The sequence below is a fragment of the Ambystoma mexicanum genome, chromosome 4q (genome assembly GCF_040938575.1).
Source record: "Ambystoma mexicanum isolate Mex_15411 chromosome 4q, UKY_AmexF1_1, whole genome shotgun sequence".
Classification (NCBI taxonomy): Eukaryota; Metazoa; Chordata; class Amphibia; order Caudata; family Ambystomatidae; genus Ambystoma; species Ambystoma mexicanum.
In genome coordinates this window covers 1108192764-1108219624 of record NC_090928.1, presented here as the reverse complement: position 1 = coordinate 1108219624, position 26861 = coordinate 1108192764, and the positions used below count along the sequence as shown (strand labels likewise).

At 42.8% G+C, this 26861-nt stretch overlaps 1 protein-coding gene across 2 annotated transcripts in view; it reads right to left on the bottom strand.

Moving 5' to 3' along the window:
* The window catches only part of CDC42BPA (CDC42 binding protein kinase alpha), a 1600792-nt gene that overhangs the window by 545439 nt on the left and 1028492 nt on the right, over positions 1-26861 (bottom strand). For both annotated transcript variants that reach the window (XM_069608679.1, XM_069608678.1), the window contains exon 18: positions 4952-5057. In XM_069608679.1, the coding sequence (XP_069464780.1) occupies positions 4952-5057 (106 nt within the window). The remainder of the gene's footprint in view (positions 1-4951; positions 5058-26861) is intronic.

The window sequence follows — 26861 nt, the reverse complement described above, 5'->3', positions numbered from 1 at the left end:
CCAGCATTGTATGTTCGCAATTGACAGTATAAGGAACTGTGTGCTCTGTTTTGATGGGACACTCAAAAGTCTATATTCTTGTTTTGTGTCGAAAGTGTTATGAAAATTGATGGGATGGGTAAGAATGTCTTCTCTAGCATCACAAGAGGATTTTGTCCCCCTCAGTCATGGCAGTTAAACTTCCCAGGACAATTAAGGTTAATGGTTAACGTTAACAACACGAGGGCTATCTATTTCAGACTGCATGCATGATTAGCCTTGTCAGATCCCATGGTGTTACGATACTGTAAGCAATAGGCTGGTGTCTACTTGCATTAATGGGGGCTGTTATGCTATAATAAATGTGGTACTTATCTGTGGTGGAGATGCAGGTGTTGTGGTGTTTAACATCAGTATATTTTGTTGAGCCAGATGGCTCCTGCCCAGCTGGCTGTGTTGTGGTTACTTTACTCTGTATAGTCTTCTGCTGAATTGTCCTCTGCATTGGCAGTGGGGATTTATGGTCCATTCTCCTTAGCTTCCCAAGACTGTTTCAGTAGTAGTGCACATATAGTTTGGCCTAGTAACACTCCAGTCACTTCCTTTTGGGTGCTGGTATGACGATTCTGGGGTAATCTGTAACATTGCTATGGTTCTATTTGTCAGTATGTCCTTTAGCATTTATTTGATCCTGGCTGATTTATGGGGTTTGTTTCTGTGCAGACATGCTTATGGGACATTAATTTGGTGATTTGAAAATGTGTGTAAATGACAATTGTGGTACATCAAGAAGATATTTTAAACTTTATTGGTTGCATACAAATGCCAAAGTTATAGTTTGCATCTGGCATGAGTGTTGCACTTGTGGAACGCTATGGAACAGAATCTGTTCTCCAGATGTAGCTCCTGTTTCCCAAGTGATGAGCTGTTTTCAGCTACTGCTAGTAAAATATGTATGCCTGTAAAGTAGCTTTAAGTTTGCATAATATGAAGCCTCCGGTGTGGACATATAATGGCTAATTCCCCTCACCATTGTGAAGGGGAAGAGGGGGTTTAGATTCTACTAAAGACACAGAGGTATTATCCCTCCCACCCGGGATGATAACAGCTATTTGCACCCCTGGGATGTTTTGAGTTGGAGGAATGTAGTGGCAAAAGGGAGGCTTTCTTTTCGCATGTCATAGGGTATATTTTCCCTTCCAGGTTTCCAATTTGTCAGCACTGTTAGCGTCAGAAAGCAGAGGGTTGATTTTTCATCTGTGCAACTAGGAGCTAGCCTGTATTCCATTTTCTCACTATTATTCACGCAGTTGTTTGCAACAAATTCCTTATGTTGTGGTAAATGCAATGGGAAGAGATATGTATTCTGAATATTGTTATGCTCCTGTCATCAGGTGACACTTCATCCTGAGTTTTGTATGGCAATACGGGAGGAATCAACTTTGAGGAAGGGAAGGATTGGCGTGAGCAATCCTGTGTCAAGAAATACATGTAACATCTTTCAGAGTATGTTCATTACCAGGGATGTAAATGATGGGTAGGGGTGGACTGAAGATGAGTCTGAAAATAGTTTTTCTTGATCGTCATGGTGACATGGCTCAGCTTAGCTAATTCCGATTATTTTGGTGTTCAGAAAAATATGTATCCTTCTCTTAAGGGTTAGCATTTAGAGGGTCTGTATCCTTCTGGAATGTCAGGAGGGATGTTCATGCTGGTAATTTTGTTGCAATGGTCTGTTCATCCAGAATTACCATTGTTTTGCGGAAAAATGTTAATTCTGGATTTCAGTTTCATCCATCCCATCTGGGATGTATAAGGTGCTAGCCCTCTCATATTTCCCTTTGTTTCTTTAACAATATTGGTTTGATTCTGTTTAGCTCAGAATTCTTGTAAAGGATCTCCAGGGTGGTGGAAGCCTTTGCTGTACGCCTTTGCATTCAGCTGCTTGTCCATCTAGAATCCATTTGGTATACTTTCTCATCTTGGGAAATACAAGTGGATATTAGTGGTACCCTAACGGCTCCAAGTTTCACGAATAACCATAGACTAGTAATTGGGGGAGGTTCACTTTGTTCTTGTTAAAATGGGTTTATTAAGGAGGAGTTTCTTTTCCATTTTCAAGGATATGGTCGATCATACCTGTGTCTGTAGTTCTGTAAGGTTCCCACTGAGAACGCCAACGCCTTCAGCGAACTAAACTTCCTCTAGTACCATTCTCGTTTCAACAGGGATATTGCTATTTTTCCATACAGGTCATTGTAGATTTCCCTTGCCGGTGTGCCATGATATTTTTACTATTCCCTCCCTCTTATGGTACCTGCGGGTGCTAAAATGACAGTTACCTACTGTAACTTGATTGTCAGGCGAATACAGTTTGTGGTGTCATCTGTGCCTGCCACCCACTATTTCTTCGTTTTCCTTCACTCAGGTGCCAGTGTACAAACAGACGTCATGGATCTAAAAGCGTCTCTTGGCCTTTCAGGGGTGAAGGAAGTGACGCAAGGGTTGTGGTGAGCGGTCTTCATCTTCATACACAACATTGAGGTACAAGGGTTGACGTGAAAGAGACAATGGTTCTTGGGTACATCTTTGATGGATCTTTGAGGTTGATACTGTTTCAAGTACATTTGTTTGTTACGAACGCTAAATAAAGAAGATGGACTAATGACACAGCCTTTCAGACCCTCCAGCTTATCGCGAATACGCAAAATGCTGCAAAAACAGCAGTTTTTTAAAAACTCAAAAGTGTGCATATTTTTAAAAACACCAGCAAAAAAAAATATGCCATAAGGCCAGCTTCACAAAATGTTTTGGGGCGCAAGTAATGAGGGTCCCGAACACATCTCATGGCTTGTGCAAAAAAGGAGCAGCCCAATCTACAAAGGGCAGCTGAATGGATGCATATTATATGCATCCATTCAGAAGGCTTTTTTCACTCCTTTGTGCATTTACGCAAATCAGGGGGTGTTTCTGCGCATTTATTCATAACGAGGACGCACTTTTATTTGCCCAGAAAAATAAGGTAATCCCATGCGTCTGTTTAGAATAGGTGCAGGGGGTGCACATTGCATGACAGGGTTTTTGCTGACCCTGTCGTGCAAATATTTTAAAGTGTGACAGCAGATGTATTAACCACTTCTGTCTCACTTGCATTTCTATTCCTCAAACAGGTATAGAAATGTTTTTTTTTGGATCACATTTTACAATGAGAGGCAATGGCCCACCATGGTGAAATGTGCTCACAGCACCTACTTGGGTGCTGGAACCCTGTAGAACGTTAGTGTCAGGAGAGTGCCAGCGCATCATTTGCACTACAGCTCAGCCCCCTGGAAATACGCAGGTCACCTTTGAGAATAAGGTGACCCGTGCATTTCCAAAACGAGGCCATCTAAAATAGCGCATCCTCTGCTCCATTTTACATTACCCCATTTTTGGAGGAACTGGCCAAAAATCTACATTTTTTTTAAATAGTCATAATATGAGGGGGAAAGGAGAGCGGTAGGGGACAATTGACCAGATGGGGAGTGATTGGCAAGAAATCAGAGGGAGAGCAGTGGGCCAGAGCGGAAAAGCAAGAGAAAGCAGTGTGCAAGAGAGCAGAGAGGGAGTTGTAGGCCAGAGGTGGGTCGATGGGCCAGAAAGCAGAGGGAGTGATGGGCTAGAGGGGGAATCGGTGGCTCAAAAAATCAGAGAGGGAGCATTTGGCCAAAAAGAGGTAGCAAACTGTAGATTGGGAGCAATGATAGGGGAAGAGTGCGATAGAATGGGGGAAATTAAGCAAGATGCAGCAGGAGCGAGAAAGAATGAAAGACTGTAGACTACAGGAGGAACTGGGTAGTGTAAGGTGTGAGTTGGGCGCATGGTTCGGAGTGTGGCAGGGACTGGAAAGTGCGGGAAATGGTTTAGTAGTGACACAGATCACCTGAGTTTGCATATGACTGTAAGAGTGCAAGGTTTGGTAGTTGTGATGGGGAAATGCTGAGTGTGAGGAATGTTGGTGAGTAGGGTGTGGGTGTTTGCGGGATTGTAAAACATAAGAGGGAGAATATTTTCACCATTGCATCTGATAATGGTCAATGAAGTTACTATGAAATAGAGACGAGATTGGGCGCATTCATTGTGGTGTGGCCGTATTAAATAGGCATGCACATTCAACCAAAAAAGTAGAGCAAAACAAACACTGTTCTGTAAAACCAGGGACATCTGGGACTCTTCCTATTAAATTGATACAAAAGGTGCAAATAACAACAAGCTGGCTTCTCTTGTAGCCTCGCAGACTGCATCTTTCTTGCCACCTATCAATCTTAAGCCCTCCAGTCAATAAGAAATGTGTCGCAAAAATGCAGCAATAAATGCAATTTTGTGGCATAAAATGTACATTTGTATGTCACAAAATATTCAATTTAGTGCTGCAATATTACGGTGGGTCTGTTTTATGGAGTGGGTCTGTCTGGGATTGGTTTGTAAAGAAGTCATGGACCCAGCTGATTTTGAAGCTCTATTTCATATTCTCATCAAATGTTTGTTTTTCAAAAATATTTTTCTTAAAATGTTATTTTCTTTGCTGCTAGATGATTATATAAATGAGATAATGCATAATACTCGCTTCTGTGTCTTTAATAGAAAATAAACCTCTACTCACGATACTGAGGGGGATTAGCCATTGCATTAAGATCAGAGTTCATGTGCCCCTGAGCGGTAAGGGAGATTAGCCGTGGAAAACTAATTGAAGAGCCCTCCCTTCGGGTCAAAGTGTAGTACAATGTTGATTGGTGCAACTATGCCTTTGACTTCACATATTATTTTGGCTGCATCACTAGCCCACTAGCCTGTTTTCTGTGATTTTCTTTCTAACTGTACCCTTAAAAGCTTGTTTCTGATGCCTGGGCTAGAATCAGACAACAGACCATCTCTAAAATTGGTGGGGGCCAGCTAAATGATCCAAATAAGGCACTGCCGGCTTGGTCCTTACCGTGGCTCTCGCGCCCAGGCTAGAATTTCTTAGGGTCTCCAGCTCTTCTGTCATCTTAGAGGCCAAAGCCTGAAGATAACCTCGCGCATCCTTCTCATCACTCACCCTAGGGGGATACAAAAAGAACAGTAAGCACCACGTACCATCATGAGTCGAACACATGAGAACATGGCCTTTCTAGAAGGTCTAACATCTGCTTGCTAAGCCAAGCTAACATTCTTCAGACGTGAAAAGCAGAGCAATCCTAAGTCTAGACAGAAATCTATTTCTCAGTGGGCTGGAGTTACCGGATGCACTCAAAATCGTGGAGTTAGGGCTGGCTGCATAATGGGTCAGACATTACAAATGCATGTACAAAGATTGTATGAGTTCCAATAAATTGGGTAAACTTAACAGCTTAAGAAGCAGTAGGTAAAAAGCACAGTATACAAATGAATTGTATTATAAGGCTTAAGCGATAGAAATCCAGTAATAAGGAGCACCCAGGGTTAAGCTTATTGTATTTTTGTACAGAAGCTTAGCATGGAGCTGGTGACTGCAACAAGCGAGACATAGCCTACTAAATGCGCTGTCACAAGCTAGTTTCAAATGAGGAAATGGTTATAGGAGAGAATTCCATCCAGTCAAAACGTACTGACGTGGTATAGTACCCATGATGCAAGAAGAGAAATGAGTGGGCACCACTTGATATTAGATCGGCGAGTATCAACTTTCAAAAATTGTAAACAAAATGATCGATTTGTTCAAATATTTCTTATCCAAATTTTCAAAAAGGAGCTGGCTGTGATGAATTCGGAGACACCCAAATCCAAAATACATGTGCAGCAGAAGAAGACCAAGTGAGATACGAGGTCACACAGCCGCTCTCACAGGAACCCAATCCGGGTTTATAAGTAGACAAAAATCATTTCAAGTTCAATTAGATAGTAAAAAATATATGTTGTTGATTGAAGAATGACAACGTTGTGGTTCAGTTGTATTTCAACATTATTTTATCAAAAAAAGGAATCTATTATGTGAGAAGTCACTAATACACTCTTAGTGAGGAAGAAATTGCCACAAAGTTTTTCAATCAGACCAAAAAATTGCCAATGCATTTCGGAATAACATTTCCTTCATCAGGGCAGGTCTATAAATAATGTATGATGGTTTGGTATACATTATTTATAGACCTGCCCTGATGAAGGAAATACAACTGAACCACAACGTTGTCATTCTTCAATCAACAACATATATTTATTACTAACTAATTGAACTTGAAATGATTTTTGTCTACTTATAAACCCGGATTGGGTTCCTGTGAGAGCGGCTGTGTGACCTTGTATCTCACTTGGTCTTCTTCTGCTGCACATAGTACCCATGATGGCCAGCAAATGGCGACAGCAGCCCAAAATGTGACCTCGACTGCAATTCAAAAATAAAGTCACACCTGTGTGGCCTCGATGAATGGTCTTCAGACTGAGGGGACATGCCCCCCTAGGTGGGACGAACGATGTCCAGGGGGGCCCGTAGACACTTTAAAAATTGATTAGGATGACTGTTTCGAATATAAAAAAAGGATTAAGGTGACTGCTTTTAATAGCAAATATAATCAGTAGATAATCTGCTTATATTTTAAAGTGCCTCGGGCCCCCCTGGATATGCTTTGGGTCCCTTATGTTGGATAGCCCTTAGGTGGGGGGCACAGAAACTATTATTCATGGAATGTGGGGGGCTCGGTGTGAAAAGGTTTGAATACCAATGGCCTGAGGTGTGGCAATATACTGCCCAAAATCACAACCTGATGTACACTGCTAGGGTGCACATTGTCTACTGCGAGGAACCTGAGGACATCCTCACTTCTTTTCCCCCTGTAGCCTTCTCTCGGGTGGCCAGGGAAAGGCCATCGCTTTTGTAATCCGACCCTGGGGGTGGATACGCGAGGGAGGATCACCTGGGTGGAGGAGACATGGGGAGTGGGGAGAGGACGTCCTTAGGTGAGACATGGTATCCTTCATTTCCTTTTCATAATGAACACTCCATCTCTCAAGCCTTTGTAGGCTTTGTCAGCCTTTTCCCTGTTCTTACCTCCAAATTTGCCCTAAAGAAACACCAACTCAATACTGGAACGAGGAAGAGACCAACTAGGAAGACACATCATCATTTTGTTAATGCAAACACATATCAGCCTCATTTTGTTAATGCAGACACATATTGACCGTAGCAATATATTGGGAGAAGGAGAATCACAGCACGAGTAAGTCAGAACTACTGTTCTAATGGCGAGTGGTCTAGTCTTTCTCTGACTCATCATGGTGGCAGGAACTTTAAAACCCGACACACATGGTAAATGGAGTCAGCTGTGGAGGCAGAGTGAGCTGTGGAGGCAGAGTCAACTGTGTAAGAAGCTGGATGCAGGCAGCAGTGTTGTGGCCAGTGGAGCGCTTGGGACCCGGAAAATAACGCAGAGTTTATGCAGCGCGAAGCAGAGCTGAAGGACGCTGGAGGTTGGTGGCAGACTGAAGGAGGTAGACTGGCGTGACCGAGCAAAGCGGGCGAGTAAGTCCCGAGATGCAGAAGGAGCATCGCCGGGTGCGCAAAGCCACAGAGAGCCCTTGGGAAAAGAGACGAGGTACCGCACGGGAGGGAGAAAACCTGTGGCGTTCGAGGACCTGGCAACAAAGCTGTAAGCTCTGACCGCTGAGTGAATTCAGATGGGGCAAACACCGGGTTTGCAGGCAAATCTGTAACGCAAGCAACAAACATTGATTTATGTAGAACCCAGCATTTATATGAATGCAGAGTGAAGTGAAAGTAAATATAAGCATTTGTGAATGCCGAACAAAGTTAAAGCCAAGTACTTTTCGAAAGCCGAACAAGCAAGTTTTGAGTAATCGAACATTAAACTGAGTGCAAGAAAGTTTGGAAATCTGCCCAAATGTAGTGAACTAACATATGAGAAAACAGGCATGAGCAAAAGCCAAAAGGAGAAAGAAAGGTACTGCATGTGATGAATACATATTGGCAAGAGCCAGGAGAATACAAGAAGGTGTAATTAGTGCATGACAGCACTCATGAATATTGAGTGGAGTACAAGAAAGGTGGTGAATTTGGCCGATACCATAAACTGTATTATCTGAGACACAAGTATTGGCAAAGACAAGGCAATACCAAGAAGGGAATGATAGGAGAAAACTAACATTGGCAACAGTCAAAGGAGTTCAAAGAAAGTTTAGCAGGTGCATTGTGATCAAGCAAACCACTGTGCAGTGTCTGGAGACTGTGGCACAGGTGAAGAAATCATGGAGCACTGCCAACCTAACACAGTGGCCTAATGTCGATGGAAAAGCTGCAAGGAAGGCGGACCGGTTTGCGTGACCTGTAATGGGTGGACTGTGGGGTCCAATAACTACGCCCAGACTGAGTGCAACGTGAATGGAAAAGCCAATGAAAGTATCTGAAATGAAGGTAGTGGCATAGTGTTGATGGGAAGACAGACAAGAAGGGGCATTGGTTGTGTGACCTGTAATGGGTGGAACGTGTGGTCTAACAATTGCACCTAGACAGAGTGCACCCTGGTATGGAAAAACCACTGAAAGCACTAATGAAGAAACTTGTGTTTAAGACTACCATAAACGCTTAGAGGATTTTGATGTTAAGGAACTGAACTGCCTATGTGAACTGGTGAAACGTAAGAGCTGGGAAGTGTCCCAATGAATTTTGTTATTTAGAAAAGCTGGAAGATTAGAACTCTTGGGGGAAGACAACCCCTATGCTTAGTGAACTGTTTTGAACTTGGGGAAGGGGAACCTGATTGCAAGTCAAGAGCTGGAAGAAGCTCTGAAATTTACTTTGAACACTATTCATTTTGATGCTGACATCCCTACACATTGCATAAAGTTATTCATAAGGGCAAGTACTATCACACAGACTATCCTTAGTTCTCTTTAGGAAGAGAAATCCCACCTTAGCATAGGGCATGTTAGGCCTTACTCCATCCTGCCTTCTAAGTTAATAAAGATTTTGAGAACTAAACTTGAACCTGTTGTCTGTGTCTTCTTCATGATGCCCTCACACTACTCATTGCTACCAGAATATGTTCAATTGTCCTAAGGAAAAATGTAAAACTTTCATCATACTAAGTTTGCAAATAAGGAGTGCTTCAGAAGCAGCGTGCATCCAGGTGTGAGAGGTCTTCGAGGAGGTGATGTGTTAGACAATTCAGGAGCAGCATAAACAGTAAACGAGTTGGTAAAAACCAAAACGGTTGTGCTTGGTATACACGAAGAACGAGACTGTGGCTGAAGATTGAGGCCAGGTTCAAAGTAAGCCACTGCATTCACTTCAGGGAAATTGCATGATAGTCACCAATGCCGGGTTTGTGGTTCACACAGACTAGGAGCATTGCTCCCTGACAATTCCCTCCAGCTTCCCTCCAGCTCTCTTGGTGTAATTATGAGACTTGCATGTACTGTAGATGCTAATCACAGCACATTATGAAAACATCAAGGTCTTTATAGTAGCCTAGTTATTACCCGTGTGCATTTTAAATTTCAAATACTGGTTAGTCAACCATGGACAAGTGTTAAGATGGATTTCTAGAATCTGGCACGGTGGACACATTTTAGGAGGCCACCCTAGTTATGTGAAAAGGGGAACTCCGAGAGGTTAGCCAAACCCAATCAAGGTACACATGGAGAGTGGTCAAGGCTTAGTCTCGGGAGAAAGTGATTGGGGTCAGGTGTCCACAATGGGTCCACACAGTGAAGCAGAGAAGAATTCTATTTACACAGTTAAGTACCAAAAAAACTCTATTATTATAGGCCCAAAATCACAACACTAGTAAAAAGAAACAAGCAGGTGGGAATATCACATAAAACTCAATTATCAAACATATATATATATTATGTTTGTAGGATTGCATAAAATAACTTAGACAACTAAAAAAAAGGTAAGTAGTGATGCAGTAGAATAAAGCAGTTCACAAGAATAATACCCTAACTTTATAAGTCCAATCCCTATGATGTATGGGGCATTGTTCCCAAAAGTCACTAAGCTTCTTCTTAGAGGGGCGGTGGGGACCCAGGTAGGTGGTGAAAATGTTCCAGAAGATACTTCAACAATGCTACAGGGCAGTAACAATATTTCCTTATCTTTCAGATACAACTTTTAGATCAAATGATCAAAACGCAATGGAATGGAATAACTAAAGTTTATTCTAAGGACAACAGGGGGAGGTGAATGAGTTTCAATTACTTACCTCCATGACTCCGATTATCCCTAGTGACTTGGCAGGGCGACTGGGGGTCACTGAAGGTATATATTCCTGCCTTGGATCCTTTAGAAGATGCACAGGAGCAAGGATTCTTCCGGTCGGTTCCAGGAGCAGAGTTACAACCCTTTGCAAAAAATAAATGCAGAAGGCACCGATGCAGATCTTCTCAGGACACTTCACCAGACGGGGCAGGCGAGTTCCAGCAACGGCTACCGCACATGGGTGACAGCAGGTGTCTTTCCAGTCGCAGTTGAAGAGCAGGGAAGCTGATACTTGGCAGAAAAACGACTTGTGGCATGAGCTGGCGACCACCGAAGTTAGGGCCGAAAAACGCGGAACAGCAACGATTCTGCCGAGGTAGTCCACTGGAGAGCTGGTCAGTCCACAGGGTGGTCCAGGTACAATTCTGAAGGCTCTGGATGGCTGGATCCTCGTGAATGCATTGAGAATGGTTGGTCCCACCAGTCCAAGGCTTGAAGCACTGCAGAAGGCCTTTGCAGATTGCAGATCGGGAAGTCCAGCAGGGCTTCAATGGGCCAAACGCAGAAAGGGATGCCAGGCCTCTTCGGTGGTCATCCACAGATCTTCAATCCTCTGCTCTTCTACACACAATACATGGTTCCAACCCTGATCTGCTGAAATGGCGGCAGGAGTCCTCTTCTTATCCTAAATCTTGACTGGAAGCAAGTCTAAGCCCACCAACGGTAAGGCTCTGTACCATTCAAACAGTCTGCAGTGGTCCAATCAGGGACCACTGTGGGCTTCACTCATGCCCAGTACCCAGAATATCTGGCACCACAGATGTGGAGTGGGATCAGACAGTCCAACCCAATTCCTGGGTCTACACATACCAGGCCAGCAGTAGCTTGCGAAAGCAGCAGCTTTCCCCGGCAAATACATGACCATACAAGGGATTTGCTGACCTGAGACGGCAGAAGGAAGGGCAAACAACACTATGGCCAAAGGACAAGTGAAAACTCTTGTGGCATGGCCATTGTAGGGCACTAGCCACGTTTAGTAGCCAGACGTGGTAAAAGCGAATGTGCACACTAAAAAGAATCCAAAAAGTGTACAAATTGATCTGCTGCCAGCAGCTTGTACATATAAAAGTAACCCAAAAATCCCAAGTATAAAAGACTAGGGTGATAAACTGTTAAATATCATGTCCTTCCCAAGATGAGGTGCAGAGGTGTGATATATGAGCAGATGTTATAGGGCTGGAATTAGTTCCTGGTGGTGCAGCATGGGTGGCAATTAGCTGAAAAGTTACCAAAAAGGTAAACGGACAAAAGGGAAACATAAGTTTCTCAGTACTGATAGTCGAAGGACTGATCAGTTTCCCCATGACAAAATGAACAAAAGGCCAGCAGAGTGAAGCTGAAATCTTCAATTCCCAGTAAAAAGTCAGGACAGATTCAAAAACAAGAGCAAAAGGTTTGGTGGTACAATGAATAAGGAGGGAAGCTTTCCTAAACAGAAATCTTTCCTAACAGACAGATACGTTAAGCTCCTAGTTTGTGACTACTACAATTCTGCCGACTCACCTCACCCTCACGCAAGGGGCGTCAAACTCAGACAGGGCACTAGTTTGGATATTAAAGAACCTCTCTCAGGCCTCACCATTGGATTCATGACATTTAAAAGCAAAAAAATACACTGTGGCGGCTGGTCAGTTTTCAAAACGATAATTGCAAACAAAGCGAGGCGGCATGTAACACAGGAGAGTTCGGAGGGTATTTCCCGCCCAAGAAATGTTTCAGATAACTGGTCAAAATGCACAATTTACAGTGCAAACTTCGGGGGCACTGGACAACAAGCCATTCCATGAAATGTATTTCTATACAGGAGTACTAGAAATAGTGCAATAATGAATGTGTCACGTTACCAACAGTGCACAGGAGCATTTAACTGCAGCGAATCGGCATATAATAGGCCCATCATAAAACTGTGTGCCACATAGAAACAGTGGATACACCGTGGACACCAGTTATTTGTGGCATAAAATCAATTAGAGAGGGCATTATACAGTTTCCACTCCCACACTGGGGAAAATGTAAGCAGCAATAACAATCTTACAATATAAAGTATTTGGAAGAGCTTTAAGTCAAACAGCAACTTAAAAATGAAAGGCGCTCATTATTGGCGAGTTGTTCATATAAGGCAACCTTGTTACACAATTGTTTTTGATGTAAGGGTGCACATGAAGCTGCACCATCAACTGTGCGCTAGATTCTCAAAGAAACATTGGCTGAGAGGTTAATAACGATTGTAAATTCATATTTGTTTCAGATGATGCACAGGTTTAATGCACCCCAGGCAAATAAAGAGGACCTCCAACTGGCGAATAGGGAGTCAATGCCTCAGGCAAGTAAAATACATTGTCTCTCTAGGAATCCTCTTCATCTGTAGCATTAATGAGAAGGAGTGGTATGACACACTTCGTGCCAAAACAAGAAGACCGTCAGCCTAAGCAAAAGCCATACTAAACCGCTATGGAACATACACATTGGTACCGGTCCTTACATTTTATAAGCAGAAGGCGGTACCAGTGTTAATATATGGAGCGGAAACACTACTAAACTTATCATGGAAAACATGACCTGTGCTGGAAGGCCTGTTCAGGAGGCAGGTCCTACGACTTCCCATGGGGCAGCCGATCAGTGCCATTAGATACGAGGTAGGATTACAATCAATGGGTTCTATGTCATTTCATCAATATCTTTTGTTTACATTATCTTTGTGGGTTCCCCCCAGGCCCCTCCGTCCACTACCTATTCAAATTTATTTTGAAATTATTAGAACTAAGAACAACGGAACAAGAGAAAAACTGCTAGACTACTTGAAGGACAAATGTTTGACTTGGCTCAAAGAAATAGGAGCAACAAAGGAAATGCCGACAGCAAATCCTAACGTGGTCAAAAAGAAACTAAAATTGAAGATATTATATAGACCACAAAACCATACTATTAATAAGGGATCTTAGAGCAAGTTTTGTAGGGTATTTTCTTTAGGGTGGTGACTCAATGGGATTGTACATATATAGGTATTATTGGGAGGTAATTAAACAATGAGAGGAAGTTTACTTGACTTCTGATAGTTAATGGGGTATCTATAGTTAGCCTAATTAGTTTGAACATAATATTAGGGGATTATAGTATGTGGAGTATATTGTATTCATGGCGGGTACGACCTTGGAGGAAGAGGGTTGGAATGTCAGGTTTGTAGTGAAGTTTGGGGCTCATTGTCACCTGAAGGATTTCTTCGGGTTATAATTTGTTCTTATTATTTGTTTAATGTTTGTTTGTCATGTCTTGGAGAAGATGGTTTTGTGTCTTTGTTTTTGTGTTACATACATGTGTTTATGGTTCATTTAGAGATGTTTCGTTGGTGTTGTCATATTTTCAAATACAGTAGAAATTGGTACCCTTGTATGAGAGGTTGGAATGCTCATGGGTGAAGATAAAGTAAGGTTTTATGATTGTCAATCGATTGCGCAAAATGTTAATGATGACATGAAATAGACTGTGATGGGGTTAAATAACTTGACGGTAGTAACACGGAACGTTAAGGGTTTAGATTGTCCAAGGAAAAGAAGGAAAGTAATGGCGAGGTTGTGGAGGGCTAAAGCAGACATAATCCTTTTACAAGAAACGCATCTGGTGGATGACACTAGGCAAGGGTTGACTAATGCCAGGTATAATAAGGATCTTTCAAATTGCTATTCCACCAATTCAAGGGGAGTTCGTATTTTATTCAGGAAAGGGTGACAATATAAAATTGCAAAGGTGGCAATAGATGGAGAGGGCCGTATGATTTTTGTAAATGTGATGTAGAGGCAAAAATGTATCACCTTAGGATGTGTGTATGATGCACGTCAGGCAAAAGCTTCTTTGATGATGTCTCAGAACTTTTGAGTGGCATGAATGGTGAGACTATCATTCTGGGAAGGAGAATTTAACTGTGTTCGGGATTACAGACTTGATAGAATTAGTTCATGCAGGTACACTAATGTGAGCAGTTGTAAAGAATTTAATATTTTTCTTGAAAATTTAGATTGCTTGATATATGGAGGGAACTACAACCCTTGGAAAGAGAGTTTACTTTTTTCCCCTGGTACATGACTCTTACTCTAGATTGGATTATTTACTAATTACAGAAATGTTAATGGACAGGGCACTAAGTGTTAATATTAGAGAAAGGGAAATCTCTGATCATGCGCTGGTTGATCTTTGTTTAGAATTAGATGTGGAGGTTCCGTCTTTAAAAAATGGAGATTAAAACGGGAATATTGGAAGAAAAAGATGTCTTAGAGGCTAAAAGGATGTGGATGATTCCGTTTTTTAAGGATAATGAGGGTTCAGCTAGTCAGAGAATTATATGGGACAGTTTTAAAGCTACAACAAGGGGTCATATAATTGATTGGACCTCCCGCCTTTGGAGGAAATCTGTGAAGGATTTGAATTTACTGGAAGCAAAATTGTCAAATCAGCAACAAACATATGCTCGGACTGGGAAAAATAGTGATAGAGCTGTGATGAATATGGTGAGGGAAAAATTAGCAAGTGCCACTAATTTGATGGCAGAGCGGGGTTTATTTTTTACAAGACAAATATTGGGAGAATGGTGACAAAAGCGGACGACTATTAGCAAGTAGGCTGAAGGGTTTAAATGAGAGATCCTATGTTCAGAGTATTGAAGATGAGGGTGACTGATTAGTGTGGAAAAACACTGAGATTTGTTCAGGGTTAAAAATTATTATAAAACTTTATATACGGAAGAGGAATCTATTTCAAGGCAGGATTTGGAGTGTTTGTTTGAAAGTGTTGATATAGCAAAACTGACATTGGAAGATGCTAGTCTATTGGAAGCAGATATTGAGATTGAGGAGGTATTGTTGGCAATCGGGCAACTCCAATTGGGAAAATCTCTGGGTTTGGATGGGTTGCCTATAGAGTTTTATAGGAAGTTTGATACTCTCTTGGCGCCAATTTTGTGTAGGTTGTTTAATTCTTTTTTTACAAGGAGAAGGTTTGTGTCACTGTCATGATTCCTGCCCCTCATGTCCCCAGTCCTCCAAGATGTCAGGCTGGAGCCAGGCCACGATCACCTACATGGCCCTCAAGGGCCTCTTCATCCCTCCAAAGACCCACTTGGAGTCACACTTGGCGCTTGTGGCATCAGACTCACTCACTCCCATAGCATAACATTGGGGATTGGACTTGTAGTGCATTGATGGGGACAAGATGGATGTCCCCACATATTTCGGTTCCCAGAACTGCATGTGCGGTCTAGTCTTTTGGGTGTGGTTCAGCCCAGAGACACCTGGGATACCCAGAGACTATTTAAGCCACACCCAGGCTGAGAAACATGCTTTGCGTTTTCTGCACCTGCAGCGTGACACTCGCCGTGTTCGGATCGGTCTGCAGTAGGCCTGCATCTTTCTTCTGCGCTCAGCTCCTGCAAGAACAAGAACACCGTTAGGAACAGCCTTACCTTGTGGCGCTTCTGCCCATCATTCATCGCTCCTTCTGTTCTGCTGGCATCTTCGGCGGTGTCATTCCCATCCCAGCACGCCGCTTCCTAAGGAAAAGGGAAAAGAACAGAAAAAGGCATTAGTAAGCCTTCTGCAAATCTTCGCTTATTTTTAAATAGTGTATGAGCTTCAAACGCTTACCTGAATCCCAGCCGCTCTGGGGGGACTCAGTCTCCGGAACTTCTCATCCATCTGCAAGAGGGAAAAGACACTCCAGGTTAGCGTGGAAACATCTAGAGGCGCCGCATTCCGCTCTTACCCACCGCATTTGTTCTTCATAACCGGAATCCACGCTGAAAAGGTTGCAGCACCTAAAAGATATAGAAAAAGAACTCAGTTCAATGCAAATACGAAACGGGTGCATCGCGCTCTCACTCACCTTCAGCGCTACTCATCTCAGCAGCACGCCGCCATCCCCGTACGCCGGCCCTAAGGAAGGAAAGGAACGAAGTTAGGGAACTGTTCAAAAGACTCATCATACTTACCTGTCGGACTCTTACCAGTGAAGTAACTAGGCAGCAACGAGCCCGCATCAATCAACGCGCCCCTGCGCTGAAAGCAGGACGGAGAGCACACTATCGAAGAAAACAAGGTGAGCTGTGGATCAAAGGGAACGGTTGGACCCCGGGGAAGAAGGGGTTCAAACACACAGAGACAATAGGGAGTTAAACTCTACCAATCCTGTGTTTCAGGCCCAGTCTCCAGTCGAATAGCCTCCAGGGAAGGGTTCGAGGTCGTAAGAGGTCAGAACAGGCTGAGTGACGTCCCCGTGGATGAGCGTTACAGTCATTCTATGACTGAGGCTATGGTCATAGTGATACCAAAAGAAGATAGGGATGGTAAAAAATGTAAAAATTATAGACTAATTTCATTGTTAAATGTGGATGTTAAACTCTTTTCGAAAATAATGGCAAACAGACTTAGTGACAGTATAGGTAAAATAATAGACAAATCTCAGGTTGGGTTTATGACGGGAAGATTGGGATATGATAATATAAGAACACTAGTGGATTTCATAGTAATAAATCTTTGGTTTTTATGGATGCTGAGAAAGAATTCGACAGAGTGAATTGGGATTTTTGAGATTTTACACTGGAGAAAATGGGGTTTGGCGATACATTTAGGAGAAATGGTTCACTTGCTTCAGGGTTCCTCTAAAGCACGTGTTTAGGTTAATGGTGAATTATCGGATCCTTTTAATCTCACTAGGGGGACGAGGCTGGGTTGACCATTGTGACCTTTTTTATTCAACGTTGCTTTGGAACCCTTAGTCGCAATGATAAGAAATTAGCATAAAATGTGTGGGTTGAAATTTGGGGCAAAAGAGGTGAAAGTGCTCTCTTATGCAGACGACATGGCAGTAGTACTCTCGGATCCAGAGAGGGGTGGCGCTGTTCTTAGGGAATTACTTGAGAAAATGGGCAAGTTCTCAGGTTACAAAATAAACTGTGAAAGAACTGAGATGTTTCCACTCTCGTCAGCTGTAAGGAGGGGTGACTTTGCAGATTGGAATTGTAACTGGTCTGAGATGCATGTGAAATATTTGGGGATCTTCCTTACAAGTGATATTAGGAAAAGGGTTCAATTTAATGTGAATAAATTGTTGGAAACTTTACGGAGAGATGTAAGGAAATGGTTGAGATTAGATTTGGGGATATGGGCTAGGATTAATACAATTAAGGAATCGCTTCTGCCAAAAGTTTTATATGTTATGCAGTCTATACCTCTTGCATTCACTAAGAGACAATTTAAGGAGATTGATCGGGTTTCGGTGGATTTTCTTTGGGGCAAGAAAAAGGCCCCTAAGAGTCCAAAGTTGATTTTACAACGAGACGCTAAAGAGGGGGGGTTTGGTTATCCAAGTCTGGAAAAGTATTACATGGGATTTATTTTGAAGACGGCGGCCTTGTATTCTTTGGCAGAAACGGAAGAAGAGCTAGTCTGGTTAGCGATTGAGAGGGAGGCCTTGATGCAATTTCGATTGGAAAATATTTTTTCAATGGGGAAGCATCTGCTAAACTACTGACTGTTAAAATTGCTAAATACATGATGCTATGGTGGTTGCTTAATTTTGATGGGTATATCTTTTTGAACTAGAAGGCATCTGTTTGGAATAATCCTGCAATACAAATTGATAAGACATTGTGTTGGCGTAGTTGGATTTCGAGGCAGATTTTGTCATTGGGGGATTTGCTGCAAGATGGGCATTTGAAGACTTTTCAGGACTTTCAGACTTTGTTCAAACTAGATTGGAAAGAGATAAGCAGATATAAGGAACTGGAGTGTCTTTTGATCAGGGTATTTGGTATGTTATCAAACCCGATAAAGAGGGAGCCGGCAGGATGGACTATATTTTGTCTATTACCATGAAATGTTTCCACATATTTAAAGCTTATACCAGAGAATGATTCTTTTATAGACTCATAGAATATCCTGAAACGAAAATGGGATTCAGATTTGGGTTGTGTTATTACTGATGAAGTCTGGGAAAATGTCTGGCGTATTGGACATAGTAGCAGAATGGATCTTAAATTACGACTTATCCATCCGAAAGTTTTGGGACGATTATATTGGACGCCTGAGCGCACGTGTGCCTTAGGATTTGTAACTGATGACTTATGTTGGGGATGTGGGAGGGAAAAAGGGAACTTACTTCATATGTTGTTGAATTGCCCCAGGGTAATTACCTTTTGGTGTGAATTCCTTGACAGATTAGATATGACCCTTTCCATTAAGTTTCCAAGAGAGCTGTTACAGATCTTGCTTTTGGCAAACACTGGTCGGTGTCTAGCGGCTCGTTTATATGGTCCTTGGATAAATAGAATTTTGGTAATAGCAGTGAAACAGATTTTGAGGGTTTGGAAGACGAGGAAGAAGCCAACGGTGGAAGAATGGATGTGGTAATTCTATCTGATTTTGAATTAGTTATGTATAAGAGGAAGGGTAAAGTAGAAGCTTATTGGGTCATATGGAAATCTTTTATTGATTTATATGGTAATAGTTCATTGCTTGTGTGAACAAATAGTCTAAGTGAATAAATATTTATATTAGTGTTTGTCTTGTTTGTTGTAGTTAGTGAGTAGATGATATGTTTATTTACTGTGTATATTGTTATTTATTTATGTCTTGTTTTGTGTCAATATGTTTGGGTTTTTTAATAATTTTATTATATAGGACTAATTATTGTTAGAAAATGTTTTATGACTCCATTGTATATAAGTTTCTTTATATTATGAGGATTACTTGGGGTATGGTGGTTTCTAATGGATGTATGTGTTGAGATATGCTATATTTCATGTTGATTTTGGTTGTATTATATCTTACATGTACTTGTTTAAATAAGATAAAATTAAGAAAAAAAACAAGAAAAAAAACAAAAATAATATAATTGGATTGAAACACAGGATGAGAAGTCCACCAACCAAATGAATATTCCAAATTCATCTGAGAGAAGGGTTTGAAATGATACGCCAGAGTGCCTAGTAAAATTTCCCTCAGGCATTTTCGAGGCTAAGCTTTAGGCTCAGCACGCTACCGACGGGAGAAATTCTATACATCTGGAAAAAAGATCCACACGTCAACATATGGTGTAGATTTTGTCAAAGAGACCAAGTTCGTGAATCCTCGCAATATATAATAATGGCCTGCCCTGCGCTGAGAAACCTGATGACAACATACCTTGGAAAATTCATCTGCAAAACAAACTCGCTATCTGCGGAGGAATGGTAGAGCATGATCATGAGTGGGAGAAATGTGAGCCTACCCTAACCTTGGCAGCGATGACATTTTGGGAACATACTTTAGACAACACCATGAAAACACGGTTCCATGTCTGAAAAACCGCAGCAAAAATGGCTGTGTATAAAAAATATTGCGGTAAAAATGCTGTGGTTTTGCCGCCACAATCATGTAAATGATGCGGGGGACACCCCAGCAACCCCTAAACCCATTATACCATTTAAAGGGAGCGGGGGACACCCCCGCAACCTCTGCTCCCCTTAAATGGTATAATGGGGCACACCTTTACCGGGTCAAACCACAACATTTTTGCTGTGATTTTTTTCACCAGCGATATTTTTGCTGCGATTTTATTACCTGATACCGAAAACACAGGATTTAGATTAAAACTGACAAGACAGCAGCAACCTTTTTGTTGTTATCCAAGTAGAAATTGGCGTTTTACCAGATGTGCTACGCATGATGACAAAATGATGATGTGGCAATCACAATTTAAAAGGTTTAAATAAACCATATTAAATAAAAACAAATAATGGTATGTTCCAGATAACAGTGATCATAGGGCATTATTGAGTATCTTGTTCAGCTCAGAATAATGGCCTTCTCACAATAGAAATCATGCCAGCTTCTTATAAGCTGGTTGCAGAAACAAATACCAAAATAAGAAAGTTGCTTGTTAATGGTAAGGTGACTTTATTTGTACATGCATTTGTGCTTGCTTATATTTATTCTCGTCATCAAGATGTTCACCTTGCTTTATTACCCCACCCTTTTAGGCTGTTTGCTTATAGTGTGCTGGTTACTCCAAGACCATTTGGAAAGAGCTACTGATGACAGTGTCTGTCTCTCATGAGACAAACACTTAAACCACTGCAGCGGAACAGCCTCGTCTTTGATCTCTCCTGCCAGACTGCATTACTCCTCAAAACGCACTGAGTGCCTGATGAAGGGGCTTCAAGCGCCTGATCCGGCCCATGTGCCCTATGTTTGACACCTATCCTCTAGGAAAAATGAAGGTGGAAGCCATTGGCAGGTGACTCCCAAACTACAGCCAAACTATCTTCGCCTCAAAGACAGCAGTATGGAGGTACAATAGAAAACTGCTGCAGCTGGCCTTTTATTCCATGTTCTCTCTTATCGAGGCACAAACACCTTCACTCTTAAGGGTGGGGAACAGCACCCTAATATATTCAAACAGGTATTAAACACTCCATGTGAGCTAAGCAGTAACCACAATACTCACTGCACCTATTTTCAGATACCTTCAAGTATTTGTAATTATCTGAAGAACAGGGATGTCAATATATCGATCAGAAATGACTTACAGTAACACATTTACAGATGGAGCCATTCCCATGAAGGTTGCAGAACAATGGCATAAAGATGAGAACAAGTGGCGAGCCAGTGAATGAGGGTGTGAAAAAGTTGGACATATACCAAGGACAAAATAAACAGTGAATGAAGTGAATGACTAGGAACTTTGGGAGAGGATTCTCCTCTCCAGAGACCAAGGTCTACTGTACGCTCTCCTACTACGAGACTCATTAGCCGCCTTAGATATCAATGCGCACATGGCGCTCAGCAGCTGATTATCCAATATTGCTAGTAATGATGGTTAGAATTTTGATTTTTTCAAACCTTTCCTTAAAAACCACACCCACTAGATCAAGCTCACCACCTTCCCCTTGCAATCAACAAACGTCACGTCTTGTCCTGCAAGGATCAGCTCTATCACCTATTCCTCTTCCTATACGCATGCCCCTCTTACCTGACCTCATGGAGTCCTACAACATGGCTAGGACATGTGCGCTGATGATATGCAGTTGAATTTAAAATGTAATGTAGAGGCACATGGCTGTGAGTGAATGCAATATGGCAGTCAAAAGAGGATGAACAGCAATACATGTCTAAACCCTTCCAAAACAGAGATCCTTTTACTTGGAAAGCCTTTCCCAACCTCCCTTCCACTTGGACTGGTCACGTTTGTTAGCCAAAGTTTGAATGCAGTACCCTCTGGGAACACTACAAACAACTATGACTACAGGTATAGGAAATTCAACCTTTGGTATAAGCTTGTATTACACAGTTTTGGTAGTTTTTTGAGCAGCCAGGCTTATCTCAAGAGAGGAAATGTGAGCAGTAGTGGAGTTACACAAAAATTCAGTTACAGGTATTCAAATAAACTCTTACAAACAAGGTATCTTGCATAACCAATTATTAATGTATTTATCAGTCAGTTATAAAGCCTTCTTTAGAAGGGAGCAATATAATAGTAACACACAAATGCACTTCAATACTGTACACTCTGAGTTTCTGAATCAGACAAGACCCTTTAGGATGGCCCACGGACACAACATACACACACAGGTGACTTCAATAACAAGGGTGCTGGGGACATTAATATCTTACTGTTGGCATTCAGAACAGTCTTAAAAGTTGGTAAAAGGCAAAGGTTATTAGAACACGAGAGATCACCAATATTCTTAAGCAGGGCAAACACTTTTAGATCCTCTTAGAAGAGTCATACAATTCAATAGGCTAAGCCAAAGTCAATGGGCAAAAGTCTTGTATAGGATGAAGCACTTCTGGTAAGTAAATGGAAAAGTATTTGCACAAGTTCTTAGGAGTCTTTGATAAAAATAAGAACCAAATGTAGGGCCATAAACTGATTAGACTTGTGAGTTGCAGAGGTTACAAGCACTTCCATGGTAAGAGTTAAGTTCTCAGACTTGTTTTACAGTACCTTAGTAAAGAAGAAAAGATGCAGCTGATGACTTCTGTTCCTGTGCAGCTCTGCAGATCTCACTGTTCCTGGGCCTCAGTCGTGGGGACAAGAGGTAGGACGTCGGGGGACTCCTGCAATGCACTGGGACTATCAAGACTTGCAACTGGCAAACTTCACTTTCAGTGGCTGTTTCGCGTTTCAGCTTCTGGTGGCTACCGCAAATAGCAACAACACGGTTCCTGGATGTCAAGATGGACTGTCCTTGCTTCTGGGGTCCCACACTCGGCTGAGGGGGCTCAGGCTTGGTCAGTCCTGCTTCCGGGAAGTCCGGAGGATCTTCCAAAAGCTTTAGGCCAGCTTAAAAGCAACGCACACAATCTGGTGTTCCTCTCCCTGGCTATACGGTTTCCAGCAGCACTCAGTGGAAATTCAACCAGCTCGAAAATGGATATCCAGGTGGCTTACTTTGGAGTTGATTGGTCCCACCAACTCAAACTGAGTCCTTGCAGGGGCTTCTCTGTCGATGGGATCTTTGCATTTCGGCACTGCAGCAGGGCTTCACCGGGCAAACCAACGGTCCAGGAGTTGCAGCAGGGGTCCTCTTCAAACTCTTGTTCGGTTCCTTCGTCCAGTGGTCGACTCTGCCTTCCATGCCAAAAGACTTGCCTTTTATTCAGTTCTCTCCCATTCATTCCAGCCTAGCTGTCACTCACCCAGCAGGGTGGCTGTCCTTTCCGGACAGTCAGCCAGCCAATCACCACAGAGAGCATTTGGGTCTCCTAGGAGACTAAGCACAGGGAGGTTTGGGCACCTACCTCACTTTCTGCCTACCCCAGACACTCTGGAGCCAAAGGCGGGCTTTACTCCTGAATCCGTCCAAAGGTGAAATGAACAAAGAGACCAAACCTGGTTTGGCGCGCAGAGAAATTCTCTAGAAGGACCTTTCCACAAAGACATGGCGAAAAAAGAAGATTGAGGACCATTTTGTCAAAGATAGCTCTGCACCATTTTGAAAAAGATGGCTCCCGCAGTTGTTTTACCAGAGCTGCGAACAGTCGCTGTAAATGCAAACCATGGTATTTCAAAAACGAAACCACTGCCACCAGCCATTCTGTGAGGAAAGGATAACATAAAAATGTTACATGAGCATCTAGACACAGGGGATACTAAATAACCCCTCCGGCACTCTATTGTAAGATAGTGTGTGCTGGCACTAGAAAGTTACAACAGTAAGTAAAGTCAATTTCACTTTACTGCTCTGGGAAACAGTAGTTTATCGCAGAGAAGGTATTTAAACCTCGGGAAATCTGAAAGACTTCTCTGTGCCACTGCACTGAAGGTGCTGTGTGACACAAAGTAAAAGATGATGCCTATGGAGTTTGTCAGACGCCATAACCAAAAGAAACACAGAGGTAAAATTCACATTAAAATACATGAAAGAGTGGGAAAAAGGGTCTCACTCTCTCCAGGTTAAAAAAAATCAAGTCCTCAAAATCCAGCTAAGTTGCTGGGGGTCTCTAAGGTGGAGGGAATTAGCACATTTCTGAGAATTCTCCATAACAAAGTTCGATGGGTTTTGTGCTGAGACCTAATGGTACTGACTAAGCCAGACAAGATCCCATTAGCCAAAATTGTGGACTGAGAACAAACACAGCCCAATAACTGTTCCCTTGCCTGGTTGCCACTTGTTAGCTCACAGTACCTTGGACAGAAGTGAAATACCCATTAGCATGAAAGTCAGGTCCCATCCTCAAGGAAAGTTCATCTCCAAAATGCTATGCAATTTTCCTGGCAGACACATGCTCTGCCTTGTTGGGCATTACCATTGAGGTGGCGCTGTGTCTCTTTAGGTGCAAGGGGGCCACGTCTGGATTACTCATCAAACGTGTGGTGAAAACCCCAAGTGCCTCAAATTTGCAAAAATTGTGTGAGACCCTCTAGTGAGAATGAGCATGACCAGATAACGTGGTACTGTTGTTCAGAGGAGAATTGCCTAGCATTACAGTGTTTGATTGTCCCAGAGGGCAGTGAGGGCGAACTATTATTGCCTCTCCGCTGAAGTATTCACCCGCCGCACTGACGTTGACGCATTAAAATACTAGTGGTCCCTCCGCAACCTTTACCCCACCTGCACCAGATGCTGCTCCGCCACTGTCTGTGTAGTCATATTTTAGATGCTAGACTTACATAAAAGTCACAATCATTTTGTGGCCTAATAGAAATAGCTTTGAATATCCTGGAAAGGACCCTGCAATCAAGAATATCCAAGACAATTTATCATTTACATGATTTTAGCTTATATTTTTGCCCCTTGTAAATTAGATGTAAAACTTACATACAGTGGTAGACCAGCACCGCCATAGTCAGTGGAGCGACATGAAAAGTCTGCTATTGCTGGAATTTCTCACATGATCGGACCGAGTTAGCATGGGCAGACAATGATGGTGATATGCTGTGGGACGACACTGATACAAGACTGTGAGGAATGGCAGTGAGCGGCCAGTGATAGCACCACCAAAGTCAGGCCACAACAGTGGATTATTTAAAACAGTACACAAGAAGCATGCCATAGGCACGGGCAAGAGGAGCTCAAGCAGGTTGTTCAAACAGGTCTAGTAAAACACCCATTGCCATGCAGCATGCCGCAGACTCTGATACAGAGTTGTGGTAAGGCTGAGCAATGATATGTGAGACTCCACAATTGTAGTATAGTATTCTTATGGGGACTGGGTTAGACCAAAGGTTTATGGCAGCTCTAAGGGAGGCATGGTATCACAAGTGAAGACAGACACTAGAATTAATGCTCAAGGGTGTTTACTGAGAAAAAGGGTTGGATAAACTCTTGTCTGGCCCTATCTCTAAAGATGGGAGCACGCTCTACCATCAAATAAATAAAACAATCCTAGTTGTGTCAGTCAAAACAAAATGGCCTATGCTAACAAAACCTAATGCCTGCCCTATCTCTTGTACAAAATGTGTATAAAGGTGAAATGTATATACAGGAAAAATCAGTGTTCAAAATAATAAACGTAGCGGAATCAGCTCTCCTCCCCACGTTAGACTACACAGAGTAAGGGGGTCCCTGTAGGCAGGATGACACATTGGCTCAGGTTTTCAACACAATAAACCATTCCAAAACGTGGATTGAGTTCCGCCTGGCCTTCCACGTTACGTCTCTCTTCCAAGACTTCCAAATAATGTTTAAACAAAAGGTTTATGTAGGCCCCCCTCTGTCGGGCTCAGACCTCTCATAGCTAAGTTCACATAGGTCCCCCTCGCTCGTGCCCAGACCTCTTCAGAACACAGTCCAACAAGGCTTGCAAGGGGGTTCCCTTCTCCAAGCTTATTACACTTTGGGTCTCCCTCAGTCGGGTTCAGACCGCTTTCGGATGACTAATACTTTCGAATGTGCATTGCTTTCTTTACAGACCTCTGCAGGACCACGTCGGCTAAAAGATCAAGACTTAACTTTCACTCTCCCCTTCTCTAGGAGTTAATTTTGAGTACTTTGCTTTTGCAGTTAATTCGCTTTATCAATACAAACAATGCACCTTTCACATAGACTTTCGAGTGGGCTACTTCCTTTCACCGGACCACTCTGTTACTCAGTATCGCTGATTTCATAGCTGTCCTTATTTCAAAGTTCATTGATAGGTCTGTCTTCACTTGCGATATAATGTTGCAATCTCTCCAGGGGTCTCCCTGAGTCGGACTCGGATCCCTCTCAATGTTCACACACAGGTCTCCTCAGTCGGGCTCGGACCCCTCTCAAAGTTCACAAAATAAATGTCTTTGGACAGTCCCAGAATGCACTTTGATTTTTGCTCCCACTTCACTAGCTCCCCTTCTGCCACTCTGGCGTGGGAGCAGCAGGAGCACTAGGGGATGTTTTGTTGAGGTCAGGGTCCTACCACCTGCCCCTCAAAGGACTGGGCTCTCCTGCTTTGCCCAGGGGAGGTGCTCTGGTATGGGCACTGCCGCGAGACCCCAGCTGCCCTGGTTTTGGTTCCCTGGAGTTGGCACTCTCTCACCATACTGCAGCCTCCCCTGTACTCACAGGCCCAGCAATTAGACAGCCTTTGGTCCTCCAGGCCTTCCAGGGTCTCTCCAGCTCGAATTTTCCTCCTGGCCTCTGTGCTCTATCCAGCATCCCTAGCTCGCTCAGATTGTGCCTGCATGCTCTGTCTTTTATACTGTCCGGGAGAGTCAATTGGAATCGGGTGTGAATGGTTGTAACGGGAGGCCTGACCTTGCCTGGCCTCATTATTGGGATGAAATGGTGACTGCCCCTAGAAATCCCTGGTGCATTGATCCCTATGGGTAATCTTCACAGCTCTTGTTTTCATGCTCTACCATCAAATAATAAATAAAACAGTCCTAGTTGTGTCAGTCAAAAGAAAATGGCCTATGCTAACAAAACCTAATGCCTACCCTATCTCTTGTATAAGTATAAAAAGTGTATAAAGGACACCCCGGGACTCAATGGCTATGTATGTAAAGGAAATTATTACTCTTAGTCCATAGTCCCCTTTCCGCCATACTGTAAGGGGCGTCCCTCCTAAGGACGGGAGACGGAACCTTTTTCACCAGAAAAAATCTTCTTTCCCTTTAAATTTAGAGGCATGCGGGGGTGCGGTCCTGGGAGCATGCGCTACCCTGA